Below are 27,331 nucleotides of genomic sequence, written 5' to 3'. Positions count from 1 at the left end.
GGGCAAAGCTGAAAAGGCAGGTGCGAGCAAGGCGACCTACAAACCTGGATCAGTTACACCAGTTTCGTCAGGAGGAATGGGCCTAAATTCCGACCAATTATTGTGAGAAGCTTGTGGAAGGATTTCCCAAACGTTTGACCCAAGTCATTCACTTTAAGGGCAATGGTACCAAATACTAATGAAATGTATGAAAACTTTTGACTTTGAAGTAAGTAATAAAAATGCCATAAAACATTCTCTCTCTCATTATTCTGGCATTTGGCAAATATTAAAAATTATAGTAATCCTAATTGACCTAAAACAGGAAAGGTTTATTCTGATTTCATGTCAGATATTGAGAAAAACATGCTGGTTTCAACTGTATATAGTGAAAACTATTAAGGGGATCTTCTGGTCTAGACGCCCAATTTTTATGGAATATTTTTTTTTCCTGTGGAAAAAGTATAAGGATTTACTGGATAAGGATTTTTTTTACAATATATTTATCTGTGTTTGAAATATACTTACAAATTTTTATATCATGAAAAGAGTATAAATAAGTACTGTAGAAATGCAGTGAAGTGAGCAAAGAAAACAAAACTGTAGTGAAAGGTGGCCATGATCCCAGTTGTTATTCTAGTCTGAAAAAAAAGAGATTCTTAATTACTATGATTGTTACCATCTCCGTTGCAGAATTTAAAAATAAAAGTGGAAATTTAAAAAAAAAAAAAATGGCATCATGCTGAAAATCGAGGATCAATTTTTGGCACAATTGGAGACCTGTCAAAAAACAGGTACAGGAGATAGGAACTTGTATACTGAAAATGTGTGCACAAGCTTGACTCAGTTTAACAATTGGTTCTGGAAATCTCATGGCCACAGATTTGAAAAAAGTGGTTTCAAGAAAACGCATTAAAGTTTTTTGTATGAATTAAACAGAGATACATTTACTTAAAATCAATAGGCTATTCCAAAACCCTAGAGTAATACTTCCTTGTGCTCATAAAAATTCCTGCGATGAGATCTGTTGTCTCGAACAGAGTTAGACGAATGACACTCCGAGAGACTTAAACGAGCCTCGTCCCGAGCAAGCATCTCTGTTTGCTTTCCAATAGTCATTCCCATCACGTCCATTACTTTAAACAAGGGAGTAAAGCAAATTCTTAAAGATAATTATTGCCAAAAACATAGCTATGTTCACAATCTTTGCACCTGAATGAAGATGTTTCAGAGCAAAAGTCCAAATGAGTGAGTTGAGCGATTCATTATTATTATTATTTATTCATGTATATAGCACCATTGATTCCATGGTGCTGTACATGAGAAAAGGGTTTCCTACAAAATACAGATATCACTTACAGTAAACAAACTAACAATAATAGACTGGTACAGATGGAAGAGGACCCTGCCCTTGCGGGCTTACATTCTAGCGGATGATGGGGAAGGAGACAGTAGGTTGTGGAAATTGCAGTAGCTCTGGTGGTGGTGAGGAGGCAGCAAGGTCATTGCAGGTTGTAAGCTTTCTTGAAGAGATGGGTTTTCAGCTTCCGTCTGAAGTATCCAAATGAGGCGATATTCAGGAGAAACCTTGGAGGCGATTGGGTGAGGAACGAATAAGTGTGGAGGAGAGGAGGTCTTGGGAGGACCGGAGATTACATGAGGGAAGATATCGGAAGGTTAGTTCAGAGATGTATGGGGGAGAAAGGTTATGGATGGGTTTGTAGGTCAGTGTTAGTAGTTTGGACTGGATAAGCTGGGGAATTGGGAGTTAGTGAAGGGATTTGCAAAGAGAGGCAGCAGAGGAGTAGCGAGGAGAGAGTCGGGCAGCAGAGTTAAGGATGGCCTGGAAAGGTGCAAGAAAATGAGCATGTAGGCCACAGAGGAGGATGTTACAGTAGTCGAGGCGGGAGATGATGAGGGCATGCACAAACAGTTTAGTAGATTGAGCGTTGAGGAAGGGATGGATTCTGGAAATATTTTTGAGCTGGAGGCGACAGGAAGTGGCGAGACCTTGGATGTGGGGATTGAAGGACAGGGCAGAGTCAAGGGTTACTCTGAGGTAGCGGATTTCTGGTATATGAGAAAGCGTGATGTCATTTATTGTGATAAATCAGGTGGGGAAGATGTGTGAGATGGAGGAAAGATAATGAGTTCAGATTTGTCCACATTGAGCTTGAGGAAGCGAGAGGAGAAGGAGGATATAGTTGATAGACGCTGATAGTTATTCTGCATTTCTGCGCCAACACAACATTCCAGCAAATCATCCGAAAACAGCTCTTCATAAAATGGCTTTCTTACCACCAATACATTCGCACTATGAGGTGGTTTATCGTGATGGAAGGTTCTGAGAGTACCTTTGGCTTTACACCACTTGCACCAGCTCTCTTTTCCAGGTGGGCAGTTGTCATGTTGCGGTTTATCATCGGTGGAACTTTTATGGTAGTACGTGGCCCATATTTCTTTCCTCATTTCCTCGACGGAGTCTGCATGTCTGCCAATAGGCAAACAGTAATGCTTAGTGAGTTCACAATAACTCGTATCTGTTAATTTTCCAGCACTTTTGCCACCGATACCTTTCTGTTATTTTTTTTGCATTGCCAAGTTTCATGCCCATTCTTTTTCCTACGTGGCAGACACATTCTTTTTTCATGACAGTAGCTTCATCTTCATACGGTTTTGCATTTAATATTCCACTAGACGTTTTGCTGTCCCTGTCTCTGATATCATTTTCGTAAAGAACTCCGTGCTTCTCCTGCTCAAAAACATTTCAGTGATAGCGTTGATCTCCATTTTACCCGCACTGCCTTTGTGATTTATGGGGCACATTTATTGTATTCCTTTAATTATGCCACTCCAAAGTCTTAATTTTGTTTTTCTTAAGCCATTCAGAGGTGAACTTGCTGGTGTGTTTTGGATAATTGTCCTGCTGCATAACCTAAGTGCACTTCACCTTGAGGTCACGAACAGATGACTGGACATTCTACTTCAGGATTTTTGGTAGACAGCAGAATTCATGGTTCCATTTACCATAGCAAGTACCACCACCATATTTTACTGTTGATATAAGGTTCCTTTTCTGAAATGCTGTGTTACCTCTTTGCCAGATGTAGTGGGACATACACCTTCCAAACAGTTCAACTTTTGTCTTGTTAATCCACAGAGTATTTTCCCAAAAGTCTTGGCGATGATTAAGATGTTTTCTGACAAAAATGAGACAAGCGTTTTGAAATTGAACTCTGCATCCCAAAGATGTGATAAACCACCATTAAGTTATGTTTTCTTTGGGGGGGCAATCACTTTTTCACACAGGGCCTTGTAGGTTTGGATTTATTTTTCCCTTAATAATCAAGACCTTCATTTAAAGGGAATCTGTGACCCCCTAGGACTTACCTGACCTCTAATATGAGCATGCAAGTGATAGAAATGTAAATCTATACCTACCTGTATGCCTCATATTAGAGGTCTGGTTGCTGTGAAATGGCTTTTTAATCAGTGAAGTTTCCGATGCTTGCGGGCCAAGAAGAAATCCCCGCCTACTGTGGTAATTAAAATATTTCTCACCTCTCCTGCATGTCACAGTGCCCTTTTACATGCAGTCGGCATGGCCAAATGCCACACTTGCGCACTTTGCTTTTTACAGAAGGCACACTTGTACTATGTAGTCAGTACTGCAGGGATCTTGTGCGCAGGCGCCAGGAAATCACAGTGACAGTATTAGGAGCGAACAGCTCACTGTTGTTCTCTCTCTGCCCCCTATCGTTCAGACAATTACTCAATTAACGGAGGAGGTCGCAGGTTGTTTCCACTACTAGGCTGGTTATTGGGAAACTAACAGTGAGCATATGGTATATACACCTCGGATTCCAATGCATGGAATATGTATGTACCCCGTATGGTCACTGCTAACTCCACGATAACCCAAGAAAGATTATTATAAACTGCTACCACCAGTCGTTTTTACAGGCTGACTGAACTCCTCATAGGTAGTGTATGGCTTCCTGGTGCGGTTTAGAGAACAAAAGGAACTAAACTATTCAATTTTAATCCTAAACGAGGCAGTGTTTATAAAAAATATACAAAAGATTTTACAAAGTGGACAGAACAATACAGCATATATAGTTACATAAAATAAAATGGATAAAACAAAAGAAACTTACTATGCCAATCACAGAGATGATTCAGCTAGAGGATGGAAGCAGTCTGATTGAAAACGTCTGGTTAACAGGATCAAGCCTAGACTGACATGTATCTTCCTCAGCATTGAACAAATATCATGATTGCCTTGATCTTTTATCAGCACCTGAGTGGGCAGAGTTGTGGGCTGTCCTCAGCCCTTCATGATTTGATGAAATTCCCAATGTATGCAATAACTCGTCTCAGGTTGATTGCAGAAAAAAAATTTGCCGCTGTTTTTTTTCGGGGTTTTACCATTACCCAGAGAACAAATACGATGTGGCTGCTGTCAGCAATTTGACCATTATTGAAGTGTGCTTTATAGGAAGGTGTTACAGTTAGGAACAAAATATGCATCTGCTTCCACTATTAGCCCTGAAGCTGAAAAGGTATGTCCCATCCGAAGTTGATTTAAACAAACTTCGACATTCAATATTATCTTTTGGAAACATCAAGTTTGCCAAAGATGTGTTTATGAAGGGAATGTGCATCCTGGCTAAACAATAACTATCACTAACAGGTGTTAGATATTCGCTTCATTTCTTTCAAAACTTAAGAGTCCTTTCCTGCCTATTCCAGACATCTCAGTCTTTCACAAAAGACATCCTTGTCAGTACTGCAGGGATCTGTTGTCCCTAAAGGAGCTCCTGCATGTTAATTTCCTACTCCTTTATGCTCATTGTACTAGCCTAGGAGATTACAAGCTCTTGATAACTTATTGGAAAAGAGAGGGAAGGAGGGAGGCAGGTGAATAGCCCCCTCACTGGTGACTGCAGAGATTTTAATATTTATTATGGCACTACAGTATACCTGCCCATTGTGAATTTGCGCTATTAGGGCCACTCACATCTGAAGCAGGAGAGGCACCTGACAACCCCTAACAACCTTTCAAAAATCAATGATGAATAATTCCAGTGGAGAAGCATTTAATGCAAGATAATATTTGGGCCCCTCAAAAACACGTATGAAATGAACTGTTTAAAAAAAAAAAAAAAAAAAGATAAATTTTTGAAACTTTGCACCCAGGTGATATTCTTGCTTTTCACGGATAGCACTCGGACCTATGATATGCTATGGGGCTGTGAATATGTCTTATTTTTTTCCTCTGTCCAAGTGGTCCATGCAAAGAATTGAAGATTGTCCGATTTTGATCCAACTGTTTTATCAAAATCGGCAATGCTAGTCTATGCGTCCATGAAGAAAAACAAACGAGGGGTGGGCAATTAATTTTTCCCAGGAGGCCACATAGGAAATTGGTTCAGCCCTCCACAACAGTCCCAATCAGCTGATTATAATTCTGCTTAAGGCTATGTTCACACACAACGTTTTGTTTCTGCAGCCAAAATCTGTACCACATTCCTTCGCATCAGATAGCACTTGACTGTGTGAGCGAGCCCTCAGAAGAAGCATATTTGAGGGGGGTTAATTCTTACCTCTCTTGTGCAGGATGCACAAAACTAACACACAATCTTGCTGCAAAAAGGAAGAGTTAACCACCTTACACACTGCACTGTGAGGAGGCACCCTGCAAACTGCTGTCCAAAATCGAGCTTTAGGATCTCAGTGGCTCCTCGCTTCCTCTGGTAGCAGCCGATTCTCCAATAGTAGGATTGTACTGTCGGGGAAGGGGGGCTGTCAGGTTGATTTTCAGGGATTTACAGAATAGAGAACCTTTCTTTTTCGCCTCTCCTCGTCCGAGAAAAACTGATGCCACTTTGATCAGCAAAACTGGACCGTTTTTCATAGATGTGGAGAAAATGGTCAAATGACCTTACTCTGAGCCAGAGACCAGGAGAAACGACTACAAGATGTCCCAAGTCTATAACACAGAGAGTGCCGGACCCCCAGGACTGAACTGAGGGCAGAGAAATGGGGCTGTAAGGGAGAAACTGGGTGTGCCAAGGGGAAAAAACAATAACATACACACGGCTCCGCTCTGTACACCTCGTACACACACTGCTGCGCTTTGTACACCTATTATTCACACGGCTCGGCTCCGTACACCTCGTACACACACGGATCTGCTCCGTACACCTCATACACACACTGCTGCGCTTTGTACACCTATTATTCACACGGCTCGGCTCCGTACACCTCGTACACACACGGCTCTGCTCCGTACGCCTCGTACACGCGGCTCTGCTACATCCACACTGTAAACCCCTCCTGACCCCACACATAAACTTCCCCTCATCCAGCACCATGACAGCCAGCACAGCAGAGTCCTGCATCCACTGAGGCCCCTGATCATGTGACCCCTGACTCCTCCCCTCCTGTGACCTTATCACAGGTCCTGTGTGCACAGAACAGCCATATATGTGGTGGCGGCTCTGCAGGTGGAGGTATGTGGGGATTCCCCATTTCTGGGTGACAGTAACCCCTTCAGCACTGAGACTCAAGTGGACAGTACTTTACCCTCTGGTGTCGGGATATGAGGGGTCGATATTTGGAGTATACTAATAATAATCTTTATTTCTACAGCGCCAACATTTTTTTGCTTGACAAACCATATTTTTAATAGAACCCTTTTGTTTAGCGTTGTTCGGTCTTCTGCTGCCCATTCTTCCATGCTGTTGCCGGCAGGGCTGTGGAGTTGGTAAGCCAAACCTCCGACTCCTCAATTTCCATGACTCCGACTCCACGACTCCGACTCCCTCATACATGGTTCATGTTTAAGTGATACATTTACTGTAGCACAGATTCATCTCAGCTAAAAGTTTACACCCTAAGATCAGGAATAGGACAGACATTTATAGGACATGTCATAACTTTCCCAAATTCTTATGAAAAAAAATGACCCACAAACTGCATTGAACTACTGTACCCAATTTATTATATATTTTAGCAGTCGGAGTCGGTCCATTTTATACCGACTCCACGAAAATGGGCTCCGACTCCATAGCCCTGGTTGCCGGGTGGGGCGATAGAAGCAGCTCCTCCTTTGTGTCACCTACTAAGGGTGCTTTCACATTGCGTTCTGTGTCCACATCGGGGCATACGTCCGAAATCCCCCGCAAAATGAGGTCCGGATGTATGTCCTAACGGGCTTATAGATTGTACAGATACAGACAGAGCGAACACGAGCTCTGATGTGCACTATTTTCGGGAGTGTGCGCCTACTGGAGGCAGACAGCCAGCCACAGTCTACTACGTCTGAGTGTCCGCCTTACTGTAGGAGGACACTCCTGAAAATCGCGCACGTTCGCTTTACCGTCACTATTACCGTCTATGGCCCCATCGGCGCATACGTCCAGACCCCGTTTTGCAGGGGGTGTTTGAACATATGCCCCGACAGGGACACAGGACGCAATGTGAAAGCACCATTAGAGGTTGATCAGCTGAGATTGGACTTACCGGTGATCAGTCGACAGTATAGTATAGTGCACAGTATGCCGCTTTATTAATCATAGTGATCACAGAGGCTCAGTAGCTATTCCTGGGTGACCGCTGTGATTAATATCAGGCCATGGTGTGTGATCTGCCTCGGCACCGTAATGTACAGTTACATTTCACTCTCTGACCCCAGCCATTATATACTTATTACTTCCTAATCAAACATCTGTAATTTTCACTGACAGAATCTACTATAGTCTCCACTACCAGAGACGTGTCTGTTTTTGATCAAACTGCAGATTTGCAGTTCTGGAATATGACAGTACTGGAGGAAAATGGCTTCACGTCTGAGTCTTCTCACATTTTTAGCCCTTTAATGTGCTTCCTTTTTTCTTTTGTAAATAATATGCGTCTTTTTTTCTCAACAAGTTTTTTCAGAGTCAGTTAAATCTCTTTTTTGGGCCATTTTTGCCTGAGGAAAACAAGCTGCCTAATAACTCTGCACCTTGATAAAGGGCTTTGTATCTTTAGGCTGCAACCCCCTTATTACACAAATATACATCACCTGATCTGCTTCATCCAATAAGCATTGAAGTTAATACAGCTTGGGGTTAGGAAATCTGCATAAAAATGATGATCTGGTCAAAATACTCATTGCCTAATAATTCTGCACACAGTGTAAATATCTGACAGGTGAGGATAATGGTATTTAGCCAAAATTCCTCTTTAATGATGGACATTGTGACACTAGTCACTACTCACGGATAAGCCGTAAGGCTGGGTACTCAAGGAGTTCAAGGTCAAAAGACTACGTCGTAGACAGAAGGATGAGACGAAGGTGTAGTCAGGAAACAGTCCAAGGTCAATATTACAGTAAGGTAGGTCACAACTAAAGGGGTAAGCAAACGGAAGGTCAAGGCAAATCAAAGGTTCCGGAGCTACCCTATCTTCCGAAGATGGCTTCCAATTTCCATAGAAGTCAGGAAATTGTGCACCCTACTTTCTGTGCTAATCCGGGGAATCCATGGCAGAACAATAAGAAAGTGTGGCACCCCAGAGGGTCTGGTTGCCACAGTGGTAGTAATACCATGTCTGGGAGCAAAACAGGGGTTTCCTGGTCAGGAACACATTACATGCAACACCTCCTGCCCCAGACCAGAAAGGGGAGGATCCTGCCCTTTATAACTGGATCTGGAGGCAGGGTTAGTCAGTCTGAGTCGGAGTCTAGAACACAGTGTATGGAGTCAAGTAGGACACGAAGGAGTAAAGAGCCAGAAACTGGAGCTGGAGTTAGCTCGTCCTGGATAGTATCCACAGAGGACCGGACCGGAGTCCGAGGCTGTGGGGATTGCATACCCAGCAGCAGATACCGCAGGGCAGGAGATTGCAGGTCTCCTGGCCCAACAGAAGCCCGGAGGCTCAGCCACAAGAAAGGACCCTTACCGCCACAGAGGAGCGAGGAATACACAAGGTCCGAGTCGCCAGCCATACGGGTGAGCGCAGCATGTTACACTCAGGGACGTGGGCTACAACATGACTATAAGCGGGATAGCCAAAGAGTCAGAACGGAAGGCCTACAACTTCACCTGGCCAGGAGGACTCTAGGATTGTTCCCAGACTGATCAGGCCCTCATCTCTAGCCGGTACTCCCGCTGGGGCCCATATAAGTGCCAACAGTAAAGACCCTGGGACTGCACTGCAAAGACTCCGTGTTGTCATTACTGATACCTTGCACTACCACCACCATCATCCATGCACACTGCCCGGAAGCTCCACTCTTCCTGTGGGGAGTTACATCACCTTGCTGCACATACCACCAGCTTCAGCGGACTGCTCCGCAGCGGCGGTTCCCAATAACCGCATTCCACAGGTGGCGTAGTTGGACTATACATAACAGATATACATAAACTACCCTTAGATTGACCACCTGGGTCACGGACCGGGTCACCGCCACGGTGACTACAACCCCCAGCATCTACAGGCCCAGCTCCGGGTACCCCACGGCCCAGGGGGGCGCGTCAAAAGCGGATGTCCCCATCAAGCATTATGTAAGGTTGCGATTCAGTCTTCACCTTACACCTTATATAGACACTATAGGCTTGATCTGGGATCTTCTGCTGTCCTTTCCGTTTAGGAAAACTGTTCTACTGGCTGTGGTCTCACCCTAACTTTAAAGTTTTTTTCTCTGTAAATCTATCATTGTAGGTGCTGTCATGGGTGATAGGAAACCACTAAATTACTTATCGGTAATGTGATTTTCCTGAGCCCATGACAGCACCCTTATATTCTCTCCCATCACTGGTAGAAGTTGATCACTTCATTTCCTTCATGGTGTTTGATTCACATGGTGTGTAGAAGGAAAAATCATGGGATATATAACTATTAAGTAGTGTCCTCTCATGCTCTGTAAACAACTGTGGAGGTGGAGAGGCGCCGCCCTTTTATTCTGTAGGTTTCCTGTCCTGGTAGGGTGGATCGCCTCTATCGTTGTAGGTGCTGTCATGGGCTCAGGAAAATCACATTACCGGTAGTGTTGAGCATTCTGATACTGAAATATCGGGTATTGGCCGATATTCGCGGTATCGGAATTCCGATACTTAATTCCGATACTTTTAGCATATCGTATACCGGAATCGGAAGTTCCCATAATGCAATGAGCCAGTTTCATTTTATTCAGCCAATGAGGATCCTAAGAAGTGTGGGCACATCCTGTTAGGCATGTAGGCATGTTAACTAATGGCATGGCTGTGATTGGCTGCTGAAATGATGTCATGATGCACTATAAAAGCCGCCGCCGCCATTTTGAGCTCACTCTGCTGTGAATTCAGTTAGGGATAGGACGCTGTTGTTCTGAGGGACAGTTTTAGCTACCTATTTGCTCTATTCTGCTTTACCCAAGCTACTTTATAAATCGCTGTGCCTTGCAGCGCTAGTGCACAGTTTTCTGTGCTGTTCACCACTGTCTGCAAGGTCTCTGTGTGTGAGTGCAGCTCACGCTGTAGTGTGTGCTTCAGCCAAGTCTGGTTGTAGTGCACTCAGTGTGTGTCACTGCCTCATACATTGTCCTTTTTTGCTAATTGATAATTTTTGCTGATTTCTCCTATTAGTGTGGTGGTTTCATCCGTATTCAGCTACATTGGTTCCAAACACACTATATAGAAGTAGATAGAGGAGCCTTTCTGCAGCATTGTGCCCTGCAGCTCCAGCCAGATTAGTATTAGCCTATTTTTTGTAGCCTCATCTATTGCATTGTAGGTTACCTTCCTGCATTGTAATAGATACAAAAAGTTTGTGATACTATCGGTATTACATCTTTGGGCACATCCAGTGTCTTTTTGTGACAAAAAAACGTAAATAAAGTTCACCAAACACTCCACTTTACTGTTGTGTGGGCCACATTAGCTCATATTAAAGTCTAGTCCACACTTTATAAAATTAGTGTTTCTTATACCTGTTACCAGCTGTTCAGTAATAAGCACACTAAGCCCTTAGTACTTTTCTGCCTATCTTTATCAGTCTACCGAGATGAAGAAGGCAGGGAGTAAGGCATGTGGTCGTGGGCGTGGAGTTTCTGCAGGGAGAGGACGTGAGGATTCTGTGCCTGCAGGGAGAGGACGTGGGGATTCTGTGCCTGCTGCGGGCACCAGTGACTCAGCATCCCCCAGTTTTACCAGGGAACAGTCCTTTATGCGCAGCTTTGTAGGAGCTAGCCGTACCCCACTGCTGCGGGAGGACCAAATTGAAGCCGTTGTCGGATGGATGGCAGCTAACGCATCGACTTCAATTAGTTCCAGATCCTCTCAGGTCCTGAGCACTGAAGAGCACCCATCTGTCTCTTCACCACCTGCCAAATTGCCCAGGCAGTCAGAGAGCCCTGGACAGGAGCCATCTCTACTTCTGTTCTCTAAATCTCTTGGCTTGGAAAGAGGGGGCCAGCCAAGCAGAATTCTAGAATTTGAAGAAGAGGTAGTATGCAGTGATGCGCAACCGTTTTGTCTCTCTGAATCTAAAGAGGCGGGTGGGCCAGTGCCTATGGTCAGCAGCACACCTCAGTACGCATTTGATGATGAGACTCAGGTGCCACTTTCTGGTGCGTACTGTGCTGTCGAGACTACCCAGGAGAAGCAGTTGTTTGAAGAGGGTGGTGTAGATGATGAGGTCCTTGACCCATCATGGCGTGAGGGACAGGAAGGTGGTGGGAGCAGCTCTGAGGAAGAGATTTCCCAAACGGCCCAAAAAGGAGGGAGAGGGAGGGGGCAGACTTGGTTTCCTGTAGCCTCCACTTCGGCACCCATTAGGAGCATGGCTCTTCCAAAATCCAAAGCGGGCGCTCCCAAGACTTGCAGTGCCTGGTCCTTTTTTGACACAGTTGCAGATGACATTTGCTTTGTCAAATGCAAGCTGTGTAATCAGAAGGTGAAAAGAGGGAAAAGTGTCAGCAACCTCAATACCACAAATATGTGGAAACATGTGCGGACCAAGCACGTGGTGGAGTTACAAAAACACACTGAAGACCTAGGCCAACCTACAGCGCAACCTACCACCTCTTCAGATCGTGTTGTAGCCTCTTCCTCCAGCTCACACACAGCTGGTTCGGCTTCCTCACAGGATCGCCATGAAAGAACCTCTGGCACTGTTGTACAGAGACACAGTGTAATTCCACCCACAGCACCACTTTCCCTGTCATCCTCACACTCCCAGGCCAGTCTACAGCCATCGTTAGCACAGGCATGGGAGAAAAGGCGCCCATACTCGGCAAACCACCCCCGAGCACAGGCTCTGAATGTTGGCATTGCTAAACTACTGGCCCTTGAAATGCTATCATTCAGGCTGGTGGAGACTGACACCTTCCGTAACTTTATGGCATTGGCAGTTCCACAATACAATGTGCCCAGTCGCTTTTATTTCAGCAGGCAAGCCGTCCCTGCCCTGCAACAGCATGTGGAGGGAAAAATTAAACATGCGCTACACAAACTCCGTCAGTAGCAAGGTCCACCTGCCCACCGATGCGTGGACCAGTAAGCATGGACAGGGACGATACCTTCCCTCACTGCCCATTGGGTAAATGTTGTGGAGTCGGGTACAGATCTTGAAATTGGCGCTGTACTTGTTCTGCCAACTCCAAGGATTGCAGGAATCCAGTCTGTACACATTGACTCCTCCTCATACTTCAGTTCCTCTGAATCAGCGCTGCAGGAGCCGATACGGTCTACCTCCACATCGACCCGTGAACTGTTACCTGTTATCTGTTATGATGACCGATATGAGCACAGCCGTGGCCAAACGTCAACAAGCCGTATTAAAATTAATTTCTTTGGGGAATCGAAGCCACACAGCGCAGGAGCTCTGGAATGCCATCAAGCAGCAGAGCGACGTGTGGTTTTTGCCAGCGAATCTCCAGCCAGGCATGGTAGTGTGTGACAATGGCCGAAATCTGGTGGCAGCTCTGGGCCTAGGCAACCTCACTCACATCCCATGTCTGGCACATGTGCTCAACTTGGTCGTGCAGAGTTTTTTGAGGGACTATCCGGATCTTGATGCACTGCTTCACAAGGTCCGCATAGAGTGTGCTCACTTGCGGCGTTCCAGCAACGCAAGATCGCGCATTGCAGCTCTGCAGCGCCGATTACGTCTTCCGGAACATCGCATCATATGTGACCTACCCACCAGGTGGAATTCAACATTACATATGTTGGAGAGGTTGTGTGAGCAGCAGGCAGCAGTAATGGAGTAGGCGCAAACAAGTCACAGTGCGCGCCGTTCACACTTCACCACCACTGAGTGGGCCTCTATGAAGGACATTTGCCACGTCTTGCGTGCCTTCGATTATTCCACGCGGATGGCGAGTGCAGGTGATGCACTAGTCAGCATGACTATCCCCCTTATCTGCCTGCTTGAAAAAACACTGCAAGCACTAAGGGAGGAGGTTTTGTAAGAGGTGGAGGATGAGGAGTCACAAATGCCATCTGCTTCTGTACAGTCTGCGCAACGTGGTGGTTCCTCACAAAGGCCTAGGCAGGGGACAGTTTGTGAGGAGGATGAGGAGGAGTCAATGGAGGAAGAAGACATCTGTCCAGAGGAGGGAGGTACGCAATGCTCTAGTAGTCAGTATCTAGAGCGAGGGTGGGGTGATGCAGAGCAGGCAGAGATCACGCCTCAAGCAGGGGACAGCTTATCTTGGCCAGTTGTCAGTCTGCAGCACATGGTTGATTTCATGCTGCAGTGCCTGAGAAACGACCGAAGCATCGCCCACATTCTCAACACGGCTGATTATTGGGTGTCCACCCTCCTAGCTCCTCGCTACCGGGACAACTTACAAAACCTCATAACCACGTTTACCCGGGAGCGTAAAATGCGGGAGTACCAAGACTCACTGGTGCATTCCATCATGTTCTCCATTCCAACCGAGAGCAGTGCTGCTAGTGCTTTACAAAGCAGCTCAGTGCGTCGAGGCAGTGGAGGAAGCTCTGCACAAAGAGGGAGCAGAAGCAGCGCCTCAGCACAAGGCAAGACCAGTATGGCCCAAATGTGGCAAAGTTTTGTGTCCCCGCCGCCACAAATGTCTACAACATCACAGACGGCTCCAGTCAGCAGGAGGCAACGTTTCCGTCAGATGGTGACAGACTACATGTCTTGCCCTCTCAGTGTACTTCCAGACGCCTCTTCCCCCTTCAAGTTTTGGGTCTCTAAGCTGGATACATGGCCAGAGCTTAGCCAGTATGCATTGGAGGTGCTGGCTTGCCCTGCTGCTAGTGTATTATCTGAACGCGTCTTTAGTGCCGCAGGTGGTGTACGAACAGACCGTCGCATGCGCCTATCCTCCGATAACGTTGACCGGCTTACTTTTCTGAAAATGAACAAGGCCTGGATCTCGCATTAATTTGCCAGTCCTCTTCCAGAATAAATAATTGGTTGGCAACAGTATCCAGGTCTCCTGTTGTGTTCATGTTTCTACCACCTGAACTGTAATCCCTGAGCTCCAACACCGCCAGTTGCTGCTCAGAAGTGCCGTCTGCACAGTCAACACTTGCTCCAGTGTTATTGGGGTTCAGTAACGTCAGCTGATCTCCAGCTGTGTGTCCGGCAAATTCTCCTGCTCTGTCCACATCCACTGTACTACTAATTTAAAACTTGCTCCAATTACACCTCTGGCTCCTCTGTTTTTAGTATTTACCCTGGGCTCCAACACCGCTAGTTGCTGCTCAGAAGTGCCGTCTGCACAGTCAACACTTGCTGCCTTGTTATTGGGGTTCAGTAATGTCAGCTGTTCCCCTGCTGTGTGTCTGGCAAATTCCCCTGCTCTGTCCACATTCACACTACTACAGATTTTAAAGTTGCTCCAATTACGCCTCTGGCTCCTCTGTTTTCAGTATTATCGCTGAGCTCCAACACCGCCAGTTGGCGCTCAGAAGTGCCGTCTGCACAGTCAACGCTTGCTCCAGTGCTATTGGGGTTCAGTAACGTCAGCTGTTCCCCTGCTGTGTGTCCGGCAATTTCTCCTGCTCTGTCCACATTCACACTACTACTGATTTTAAACTTGCTCCAATTAGGCCTCTGGCTCCACTCTGTTTTTAGTATTTACCCTGGGTTCCAGCACCGCCAGCTGTTTCCCAGCAGTGTCTTTGGCACGGGTACTCCCTCCTGCCCAGCCTGGTTCCAGCACGCCAGCTGTTTCCGGGTAGTGTCAACGTCACTTTGCCTCCAATGCGTTGTCCTGTCGTGTTGCGGTCGGGTTAGCCGACTCTATGGTGCCTGCAGTTTAGGTGACTCCTATGTGGGCTGCGGGATCTGGCAATGAAAGCTGGTTCCATAGTGCCAATAAGACAAGCACCCCCTGTAGGACTGTGGGTTTTGGTAACTGCGGCAGGCTCGCGGCCTTGCAACTTTTTTTTACATGGGTACCTTCTGCTATCCATCCGGGTTCCAGTACCGTTAGCTGGTTTTCGGCAGTGCCTTTGGCTTAGGTGCCTCCTTCTCGGTATCCAAGTTCCACCAACTTCTGCTGGTCCTTGATAGTTCTTTCTGGCACAGGTACCTCCTGCTTAGTAACAGAGTTCCAGTACCGTCAGCTGGTCCTCTGTAGTTCGATTGGCTCTTGTACCTTCTGCTACCCATCCGGGTTCCAGTACCATCAGCTGGTTCTCGGCAGTTCCTCAGCCTTCTTGTACCTTCTGCTACATTTCCAAGTTCAAGCTTTTTGAAGTGGTTCTTGGTAATCACTCTGGATCTCCCTGACGAGGACCCTGAAGACGAGGACCCTGAAGACCACCCCGAAGAAGACGAGGACCCCGAAGACGAGGACCCTGAAGACCACCCCAAAGAAGACGAGGACCCTGAAGACGATGACCCTGAAGACCACCCCGAAGAAGACGAGGACCCCGAAGATGACGACCCTGAAGACGAAGACCCTGAAGACCACCCCGAAGAAGACTAAGAAGATGACCCTGAAGAAGATGACCAGGAGGACAAAGAACAAGAAGACAACCACCAAGATACAGAAGAACAAGAGACAGAAAACCAAGAAGCAGAAGTACAAGAAGCTGCAGAACAAAAAGCGGAAGAACATTAAGCATAAGACTAAAAATCAGAGCAAAAGATATTATCTAAATTATAAGCAGAAGATGACTAAGCAGTGTATGGGGGTGAGTCCGCTCCTCCTCGTGGTGCCCCTGGAAAAGACCTGCTGCTGCGGCAAAACTGAACACGGACAAATCCTGTTGTAAATCTTTTGTGACGGGCAGAACGAAAGGTGTAATGTTCAAACTTTTATAGATAACAACTACAGGAATGCCTGTCACAAATAAGAATATGATGAAGAAGAAGAATATGAAGAAGTAGAATATGAAGAAGAATAATAGTTGAATAAGAAGAATATGAAGAATGTAAAAAAAAAGAATAATACGAAGAAGGTGAAGAAGAAGAAGATGAAGATGGTGAAGAAGAAGTTGATGAAAAAGATGCTGATGCTGAGGATGATGAAGGAGAAAGTGTGGGAGAAGTAAAAAAGAAGGTGAAGAGCATGGAAGTAGTGAAACCTAAATATCTGACCAAATATAAAAAAAGTAACATAGTCAATATTTCCGTAACTCAGAACGTCTTAAAAAAAATATTAATTCCTGTTATTCCATTTGATTGGGCTAAACCTCTATGCCTTTATTGTCTCCCCCACCTCCCCCAATACATTCTACATTATTCTTAGTTGTTTTCCTTCATGTAGAATTAACCTACAAGGAAAGAAAGGGTTTATTTTTATTCCGATATTTGTGTCCCATTGACTTGCATTGGTTTCCGGTATCAGAATCGGCGATATCCGATACTTTTTGGGTATCGGTCTGATCCAATCCGATCCGATATTTCCCGATATCGGAAGGTATCGCTCAACACTAATTACCGGTAAGTAATTTAGTGTTTTTCCATCACATCACTTGCATCTTTCTTTAGTAGGGAACCTCCTTGTGTTAGAACTCTCCTGTTAGGTTTTTTCTATTTTGCTGGTCACATGACCTTTTTGCCTATTTAATCCTGCTCCGCCCTTCTGGCCATGCTGGACTTCATTGTAATTGATACTCTTAAGCTAGCCAGGTGCTTTGTAACCTTTCTCAGTCAGTTTAGCTAGGTCTTTTGACCTTTATGTTCTATGTTGTGTGTTTGTCTTTTTACTGCTACAATTTCTGCTAGGAGGTGTCCATCTTTCTCCCAGTCCCTAGTTCTTGTAGGGATGCCTCCCTCACATCTATAGGTCTTTGTTCAGACTAGCTTAGGACTTTAGCGGGTCTGATCGCAGGATCAGGTTCCCCGTTACATCGTAGGGATCTAGCTTAGTTCTATTGTAGGGACAGATCACCTGTCTTTCCTTAGTGCTTGTAGCCTATCATAACACCTTGCACACTGCTGGTGAATGAGAGGCAACTCTCCATTCATTTGTATGGGAGTTGTCTGTGCTTTATTGCTTTTATTACTTATTTGTGATTATAACAAGCCTGAAGATGGTGACGCTGATTCTATTGTCGATAAAAAATCTTTAAGAAAAAGTTTTATATATGGGATGTGTTCAGCCTGCACATCTGCAGGAAGGAGGAATAAACTGCTTGTTACTGTGCACGGTGTAGTACAAATACAATGTGTATCAGGGCCATATTGTATCTTTTGGTGTATTATACAGAAGTCAAGATTATGCCGTGTCATGGTGTAGACTTGTAGGATGGGTAAACGACGTATAGTTTGCAGTGTGGTAGTTGGTTAGAATGGTGAATTCCTTAGAGCGTTAGTACTGCTTTGGAAATGAGCAGCAGTATACCTGATACCTGCGGAGATATGTGCATGATCAGCAAGTATTGTGGACCTGTCTAATTAACTCTAATCTCCAGCACTAATGATCTCATTGCCCCATTAATTCTACAGGGTGAGCCATTTTTATGGATACACCTAAATTAAATGGGAATGGTTGGTGATATCAACTTCCTGTTTGTGGCCATTTTGGATCCAACTTTACTTTTTTCAATTGGAAGAGGGTTATGTGACACATCAAACTTATTGAGAATTTCATAAGAAAAACAATGGTGTGCTTGGTTTTAACGTACCTTTATTCTTTCATGAGTTTTTTACAAGTTTATGACCACTTATAAAATGTGTTCAAAGTGCTGCCCATTGTGTTGGATTGTCAATGCAACCCTCTTCTCCCACTCTTGACACACTGATAGCAACAGAAATGCTAGCACAGGCTTCCAGTATCCATTGTTTCAGATGCTGCACATCTCGTATCTTGATGGTATGGTGTGGTATATGGGGTACAAAGATAGTGGGGCCATTCTTCATCAATGGAAACCTCAATGCCACTGGATATCTGAAATAGCTACATGATGATGTGTTGCCTTCTTTATGCACTGAAGGTGGCACGTTCCCTGAGTTTTTCCAACAAGATGGTGCACCGCCACATTATGGGTGTCAGATCTGAGCATTCCTACATGAACAGTTTCCTGGAAAGTGGATTGGTCTTCGTGGGCCAGTTGAATGGCCCCAAAGTCTCTCGATCTGACCCCCTTAGACTTTTATCTTTGGGGTCATCTGAAGGCAATTGTCTATGCTGTGAAGATACGAGATGTGCAGCATCTGAAACAATGGATACTGGAAGCCTGGTACGTTAAAACAAAGCACACCATTGTTTTTCTTATCAAATTCTCAATAAGTTTGATGTGTCACATGACCCTCTTCCCATTGAAAAAAATAAAGTTGGATCCAAAATGGCCGCCGTGGTCACCACCCATCTGGAAAAGTTTTCGCCCTCCCATATACTAATGTGCCACAAAAAGGAAGTTGATATCACCAACCATTCCCATTTAATTTAGGTGTATCCATATAAATGGCCCACCCCGTATACTTACATCACTACTGCTACTACATTAGTTTCCGAGTTGATGCTGGTATGTAGCTTACAGGACTTTTGTCATATGAAGCATGCAACGTCCTTTGTACTTTTTACACCGGATTCTTTATGATATTACACTGGCTCATTTTCTTCCCATTCAGGTCCCTACAATATCAGATCCTCTCAGTGGAAATCTTCTATATAAGAGAATTTTCCTGATTGACCCATCAAGGATGGATAGGGACAGGGACAAGATGGTGGAGAGGATATTACACCTCACCCTAGAGATCCTCTTCCGGCTTACTGGAGAGGTGAGAGATTCTGATGACGTCACATTACATCATTCTTATCTATGGGAATAACAGATGGACAGAACTGGAGAGGTGAGGACTCTGGAAATGTCTGTAGTGGGATTTATTAATGTGTCTCTCCATAACCAGGATTACACATTAGTGAAGAAGACCTCAAGTGAGCGCTGTCAAGACCTTGTGTCTGAGGGATGGGGAAGACCCCTGAGCCCAATCACGGGGCCTCCACCTCACCCCCTGATACATGAGGACATCAATGACCAGAAGATCCTAGAACTCACCTACATGATGATTGAGCTGCTGACTGGAGAGGTGACACTCTGGGAATGCTGGGACGTTACGCAATAATGCTATGAAAGGATCGAGGAATGACGGTATCATTGTATGTGTCAGGTTGCTATAAGGTGTCAGGATGTCACCATCTATTTCTCCATGGAGGAGTGGGAGTATTTAGAAGGACACAAAGATCTGTACAAGGATGCCATGATGGAGGTTCCCCAGCTCCTCACTTCACCAGGTAACAGACAGGATTAAATACACACGACCTATAATTATCGGTATGTAAAGAATGAATTCAGTCCCTGTATGTGTTTCCTCCAGTTCTATCCAGTAAGAGGACAACACCAGAGAGATGTCCCCATCCTCTTCTTCCACAGGACTGTAAACAAGAAGATCCCAATGTTCTTCAGGATCATCAGGTAGATGGAGAGAAGGTGTCATGAGATCTCCCTTATGATGTGTAGACGGCTGTGAAGGTCTTGTTTTCAGTCTTGTGTTATCCACCAGTATTATATGTTTTATACTTGTGTAATGAGAACGGTGGAGATGGAAGGATTAGAGCTGATCATAGATGGGACTTCTCCATCTGTCTGTGACTTTTACAATATTTGTTTCAGGGTGAAGATCTGACCCACATTAATACTACAGAGACATATGTGAGGGGTGATGAGCGGTGTAAAGAGGAGATTCCTACATATGACTACCCAGGTGAGTACTAGTAACCACTAAATTCTCCTGTCACTGGCTGGTACAATTATGTGTTGTATTTTCTATCACATGAATTTTACTGGCACAAAGGTCTGAATTATAAATCATGTATGAAAAAACACAAGCTTTTTTTAAACAATTTTTATTAGCTCATTTAAACGAGAACATTTTAATAGTCAAAATTGACACAACACTTTTTACTATGAATCCACAAAAGAAATACTGCGCAGTCTCCCATGTATTATTTTCTGGCTACATGGACATGTGATCGGTGCAGCCGAAGTTTGACAAAGGTCCATGTAGATCTGAAACATGTTGCCTGGGAGCACAGTAGATATTTATTTTATGCCTTTTTAATTTTTCTGCTGTTGTGTACAACCATTTTTTGTGCATTTTATACTACTGGGTAAACAGAGCAATTCTTCTAAGAAGATGTGAGTACCAGCTATCGTTTGGACTGTTACTAAAACATTGATGTTAATTATGTACCTCTGATAGAGGCAACTTTAAGTGTTAATCATTGAGAATCCAAATGAAAGATGAAATGAAAGTTCGACTGAAAAAGTTAAAAATATTTGTACATCTTGTCTTCATTTTGCTGTTGCGTGACTTTCTATAGCTGCAAAAAAAGCAGCCAACTTATAGACAGATTGCGTGTGAAACTCATACACAACTTGCATTGAAGACTGTGGAGAAAAGTTGTCTGCGACTTGCACCTTCAACCTAAATTCTATCATTTTGATTTACTTTTATTTGTGTGAAAGTCACAGTCAAGATAAGTGACAGGTTGCAATGCGACTCTACTGAGCCTCTTTAGATTCAGTGTCACAGATGATATTATGCTCTTCATGTCTTGCAACATGTCGCTGAAAAAGGCACCATGCTTTCAACACACTTTTCATAAATAAATAGCACAGATGAATATAAGAAACTTTGTAAGATATGTTATCAGGGAAATCGGCTTCCTTTCCACTTATCACACACTTCCTTCCCTGCCTCTTGCACTTGTCATCCGCTCTGAAAAATCAGCTCAAGTCCTTCTTGCTCAGACAAGATGGCCTGCAAGTGTCATGTGACCAGACCATTAAACTCTATGCAGAGGTGGAGAGAGGAGAAAGGAAAAAGGCTCTGTGTGTTTGGCTTCATTAATTTTTTAACCCACAGAGACAAAGAGTCCATCCCCATGTCCTGATCTATGTATAGAAGAGATCACTGCAACTCATCTCCTCTGCAGGGAGATGAAGAAAGTGCTCTATTTGCAAGGAATCTTCCAGGGATTATCATGTTTTGAAAACAAGCAAGAACCTCAGTATATACAGTACACTCCTCAACATTGAAATTGTAACACCAACACAGAAAAAATTGAGGAATTATGGAAATCACAGAATGGATAGAAATGATCACGATTCCTCCTCTGTGTGTCTTGGACACAGTGACCGACAACTCAGTCGTCCAATCTAGTGCAGGGGCATGCTGAGCTGTCAGGTTCTGAGCTTACTTCAGGTGTTCCCTGTTCTAAGTGATTACCCAGCTACTTAGCTAAGCTATCAGCCCCAGATCTCTGCCAGACGTAGCATTTCCACAATGGTTTGCCTTGTATTTCTGTGCTCTGTTTGTTGATCTATTGCTACCTGACATTGGACCTCTTTCTGAACATTCGTTTGCCTAGCCCCTTTCCTCTGATCCACTATCTTACTGGTATTCTGACCTCGAACCATTATCTGACTACGCCTTTGTCTTTCCCTTTTAGTTTATGATGTACTCTTTTGGTATCTGACCCCAGAACGTTTGACTACCATGCCTCACGGCTTGTTTGTGAGTAATGACTAGTGTCACAAAAATGTTAATGATATGCAAATGATGAAAAATAAGAATCAAACTTTTGAAAATATTAAAATTTATTCAGTATAGAGTATGAGCACCACATGCAGAAATCCCCGCATTTAGAGCCTTGACTGCTATCATTAGTATTATTAATGATTCCCTGAGAAATGTTCTTCCACGTTAAATGCACATTGGCACAGAAATCATCAATTTCCGCAAGATTCGCTGCCTGCAGCTCTCTTTGCAATTATTGATTAATGACTTCCCAGATGAGTTGAATGTGAGACAAGTCTGTAGATGCTGCAGGCCATGGTAGCATGTTTTGGCCACACAGACTTCTCACAGTAACATGAGTAACATTTGATTGGCGTTTTCATGTGAAAAAGAGGATTTAAGGGGTTGACCACTATTATAGTAAAAAAACAAACAAACTGAAAACAAAGTGGTCCAAAGCAAAGATTTAAAGAAAATAAAGTGCACTGTATGTAAAAAATCAAATATTATTACATATATTTAGCTGTTTTTTCAAGAGTCAAAGTGCCTTTCTCTTCTGGTTTAGTGCAGGCTTAATTGGTTGTGGTCACTATGATAAATGAAAATATATCTTCTACCATGCCCGTGTGAGCTACCTTAGTGTTACCCCAGATTTCTGTCAGGAGTCAGTGCTGGTGCTCCTGCATTACATGGAAGAAGTCTCTGACTGGTTCAGTCAGTGTACAAGAGTCTATATCAGTAAAACTGCCTGAGACTATGATTATCTCTTTGTTAATATCACCAAACTCTCATCTCTGTACAACTACAACAGATATTCAATAAAAATGGCTGAGAGAGAGGAGTCTTCTATACAGTATGTGCGTGTTTTGTGTGTATGCACTAGAAAGAACACCTGAAACAGACCTGACACTAGAACTTGTAAAGACAAGGCTGGTAGAGAAAGAGGGAACAAAAAACTGCAATGGAATCACTATAGATACAGATACAAGGTCACACAAAATGAAAACTAGAGCCAGAAACAGAGTCACTCAAAGACTACAGTATGGAAAACCGAACAACAGAAATAATTTCCTAGAGGGGTTAAACAAATAGGATTCAGTTTGGTCTGAAGGACGTTTGACAGACAATCCACCAGTGGCTATCAGTTTCTACTTTGAGGTAGAGTTGTCAGTTGGACTAGCTCTCTTTAACATTACCTTCAACAACGAATATGTTTCCTCAGCAAAGGCAAGTCAAGAAGTTATTTTGGCTGTTCCAGCTGTTAAAGGATTTGGGTCAACAATAATTTGGACAAACAGATCTTCAAATGTAACCAAGAATGTCTGGAACTCACACAAATGAAAAAGAACCAAGATAATTCATGTGAAGTTCCATTTTCTGAAGGATATTTAAGAACAAGGAACTTCAGGGCTTATTATACTGCCAAATTGAGGACATAGCTGAAAAAAATCTTCCAGAGGTATCTATTTTCTTTAATTAAGAGTTCTTTTGACAATTTGATAGACATATCCAAGATTTTGTCGCCTGTTCAAATTAGTCTAAGTCAGAAGAAAATACATATAGGTCTTAGTTGTCTTCCCCTGAGCTACTGAGATGTACTATTTTGACAGACTTTTTTTTTAAGACAAGAGTTGGTCAGATGTTTGGCGTCACCAAGCATGACATTTGGTGATGTGAAAGATCTGACCGACTCTTGTCCTAAAAAAAAAAGTCTGTCAGAATACTACATCATCTCGGTAGCTCTGAGGAAGACCACTAAGACATATAATTATCTATTGCAATGTATTATGACTTTCCGAGATAACTTTAACAAATCAGAGGAGGCACGGTAGGCATGGGAAGAAGAGAAGGGCAGAGGTAATGTAGGATAACAGCTCACGTCTGTATATGGTTGTGTTTTGAACCTGCCTGAGATTAATTGTGATTAATACAAATGCCAGCGGAGGAGTGTGGCATTTTAACTGCTGTATTTCTGTCTTTATAGTGACTAGAGTTATGATGATAGCTTATTTTAAAACTAACAGTTTAGGATTTCAAACTGTACCTATATCATATCTCTAATGCCCATGTAGACTGATGGCACCCATGGAAGTCCAGTCGAGAAAGCAGAGCTCTGCAACTTTCATCTGGACTAGTCTTCCAATGGTGATTTCACAGCCTAGATGTTGGCAAGAGATATGAAATAGGTGTTTTTTGAAAGCCTGGACTGTTGGCTTAAAATCAAAGATATCACCATAGCTCTAGTCACCATACAAGCAGAAATACAGCAGTTGAACCCCACTGACATTTTTGTTAATGGGCAAAACCTGAGTAAGGATGATCCTGCGAGGCACTAAGGAAACCAGCGCATGCGCATTTTAGCCAGGAACAAAGACTGGATGTCTCCATTTCACGTTCCTGAAAGCTGGAGAAATGATTCTCCTCAGCACGGAGCATCCCTTAGAATAACAGATCCAAATCTAATGAAGATTTATTAGTAAGTACCATGTATCCCTGTGTGCTACACATTAGTTAAGGAGTCGACAGAAAATCCACATAATATATACTAGCCTACAATATTCGCTGGTCTTAATAAATTTTCCCTTTTGTTTACTTTGGATGTTATTGCATATGAAAGAGCATGAAAGACTAGTCCGACTAAACAAATAAAAAATAAAACCGAAAACCGAATGTACTACTTACTCCTAAACTTGTTTGAAAACCATAGCTTTTCTTTCTATGACCATACTGCTCCCTTCCCCCTGCTCCCCCCATCTTCCCCTTGCTTCGCTCTGTGGCAGAGTACATCTAGCTGTAAAGGAGTATAGGAGTGTAAGCTATTGACCTAATAGCATTATCTTTTAACACTGTTTTGGTTGTTTGATTGAATTTTGAATAGAAAGGCAGCATTTAGAATTTTTTTTTCTCCGCAGATGACTGTACCAGGAGCTCAGATTTTAAAGAAGATGATCATGGTATGACACTGGATACATATGAAGAGCCTGCCCTTACCCCAGATATATCATCAGTCCTTCAAAGCAAAAATCCATCATATGATACTTTTCAATGTGTCCCTTCTTCAGACTCATTGTGTGTTGAATATGATGGGTCAAAGCCATTTACCTGTTCAGAATGTGACAAATGTTTCATACGAAAATCAGATCTTCTTATACATGGAAGAATTCACACAGGGAAAAAGTCATTTTCATGTTCAGAATGTGGAAAAAGTTTTAATAAGAAATCAAATCTTATAGAACATCAAAAAATTCACACAGGGGAGAAGCCATATTCCTGTTTAGAATGTGAAAAATGTTTTGCAAGGAAATCACAGCTTGTTGTACATAAGAGAAAACACTCAGGGAATCAGCCATTTTCATGCTCAGAATGTGGGATTAGTTTTAAGAACAAATCAAATCTTGCTGTACATCAGAGAATTCACACAGGAGAGAAACCATATTCCTGTTCAGAATGTGGGAAATGTTTTGCAAGGAAATCACAGCTTGTTGTACATGAGCGAAAACACACAGGAGATAAGCCATTTTCATGCTCAGAATGTGGGAAATGTTTTATACAAAAATCAGTTCTTCTTATGCATGAGAGACTTCATACAGGAAAAAAGCCATTTTCATGTTCAGAATGTGGGAAAAGTTTTAATAAGAAATCAAATCTTGTTGCACATCAGAGAATTCACACAGGAGAGAAGCCATATTCCTGTTCAGAATGTGGGAAATGTTTTAAAGGGAAATCACATCTTGATGTACATGAGAAAAAACACACAGGAGATAAACCATTTTCATGTTCAGAATGTGGGAAATGCTTTATACGAAAATCAGATTGTATTTTTCACGGGAGAATGCACACAGGGGAGAAGCCATTCTCATGTTCAGAATGTGGGAAATGTTTTATACGAAAACCATATCTTGTTAAACATCAGAGAATTCACACAGGGGAGAAGCCATTTCCATGTCCGGAATGTGGGAAATGTTTTGCCCACAAAATGGATCTTGTTGCACATGAGAGGACTCACACAGGGGAGAAGCCATTTTCATGTTCAGATTGCGGAAAATGTTACAGTATTAAATCAAAACTTGTTAGACATCAAAGAAGCCACATAGAGGAGAAGCCATTTTCATGTTCAGAATGTGGGAAATGTTATTCGCATAAATCAACTTTTGTTGTGCATATGAGAACTCACACAGGGGAGAAGCCATTTTAGTGTTGAGAATGGAAAAAGTTTTACAGACAAATTACATCTTCTTAAACATCAGAGAAATTACACAGGGAAGTAGCCATTTTTTTAATCATTTTATTGTTAAATTGTACAAGAAATGTGAAAAAGTTACTTTCAAAGTTGAGTCACATGCCAAAAAGAGAAAGGAAAACCAATTTAGAGCACTAAAAGATGATTAGGAAATGTATGCAACTATCAATAAACACCAGAAAATTGAATCAGGGCCTGCCATGATGGCATGTGGTTGGGCTCCATAGGAGAACGTGATTTTTACTACAACCCCTGGCAAAAATTATGGAATCACCGGGCTCGGAGGATGTTCATTCAGTTGTTTATTATTATTATTTATTATTATAGCACCATTTATTCCATGGCGCTTTACATGTGAAAAAGGGGTATAATACAAGAACAATTACAATAATCTTGAACACAATGTGACAGCGACTGGTACAGAAGAAGCGAGGACCCTGCCCGCGAGGGCTCACAATCTACAAGGGATGGGTGAGGATACAGTAGGTGAGGGTAGAGCTGGTCGTGCAGCGGTATGGTGGAGCGGTGGATACTGCAGGTTGTAGGCTTGTTTAATGTTGTTGATAAAAAGCCGATCACAGACATGGCACAAAACTAAACTCATTTCAAATGGCAACTTTAGGGCTTTAAGAAACACTAAAAGAAATCAAGATTAAAAATGTGGCACTCAGTAAGGGTAATTTTTTTCAGACCAAACAGAGGGAAAAAATTATGGAATCACTCAATTCTGAGGAAAAAATTATGGAAGCACCCTGTAAATTTTCATTTCCAAAACTAACTGTTAGAACCCTCCTGTTTGTTTTTTCCATCTTGTGTTTTGCGGACACGTGACCATCTGCCTTTATATTCCAGCTCCGCCCTTTTGGCTGTGCTGGACTTCAGTGTTTGACTGTTTCTCTAGCCAGGTGCTTCTGTGCCTTTCTCTGTCAGTTCCCTTGGTCCTTCTGGGACCTCTAGTACTTTTTTGTCAGTTTGTCTTTTTGTGTTCTGCAACTACTTTTCTGTTTAGGAGGTGTCCCATTTTTGTCCCAGTCCTTAGTTCTTTTAGGGACCCCTCCCTTAATGCTATAGGTCTTCGTTCAGACTAGCCGAGGACTAAGGCGGGTCTGTTCGCTAGGAACAGTCAGC

General features: G+C 43.3%; 1 protein-coding gene across 1 annotated transcript; it reads left to right on the top strand.

Moving 5' to 3' along the window:
• Window positions 1–6,433: 6,433 nt before the first annotated feature.
• Window positions 6,434–26,203, top strand: LOC141271383 (uncharacterized). Its single transcript, XM_073681478.1, is given in 7 exon segments — window positions 6,434–6,494; window positions 19,012–19,161; window positions 19,291–19,470; window positions 19,552–19,675; window positions 19,759–19,856; window positions 20,055–20,145; window positions 24,876–26,203. Coding segments are annotated over 6 exon segments (1,899 nt in total). The 5' UTR covers window positions 6,434–6,494; window positions 19,012–19,083.
• Window positions 26,204–27,331: the final 1,128 nt, after the last annotated feature.

This window comes from Phyllobates terribilis, unplaced genomic scaffold (assembly GCF_046119375.1).
Source record: "Phyllobates terribilis strain yellow unplaced genomic scaffold, ASM4611937v1 Scaffold_5__5_contigs__length_657084704, whole genome shotgun sequence".
NCBI classification, from domain to species: domain Eukaryota; kingdom Metazoa; phylum Chordata; class Amphibia; order Anura; family Dendrobatidae; genus Phyllobates; species Phyllobates terribilis.
This window is presented reverse-complemented; position numbering and strand designations above follow the sequence as displayed.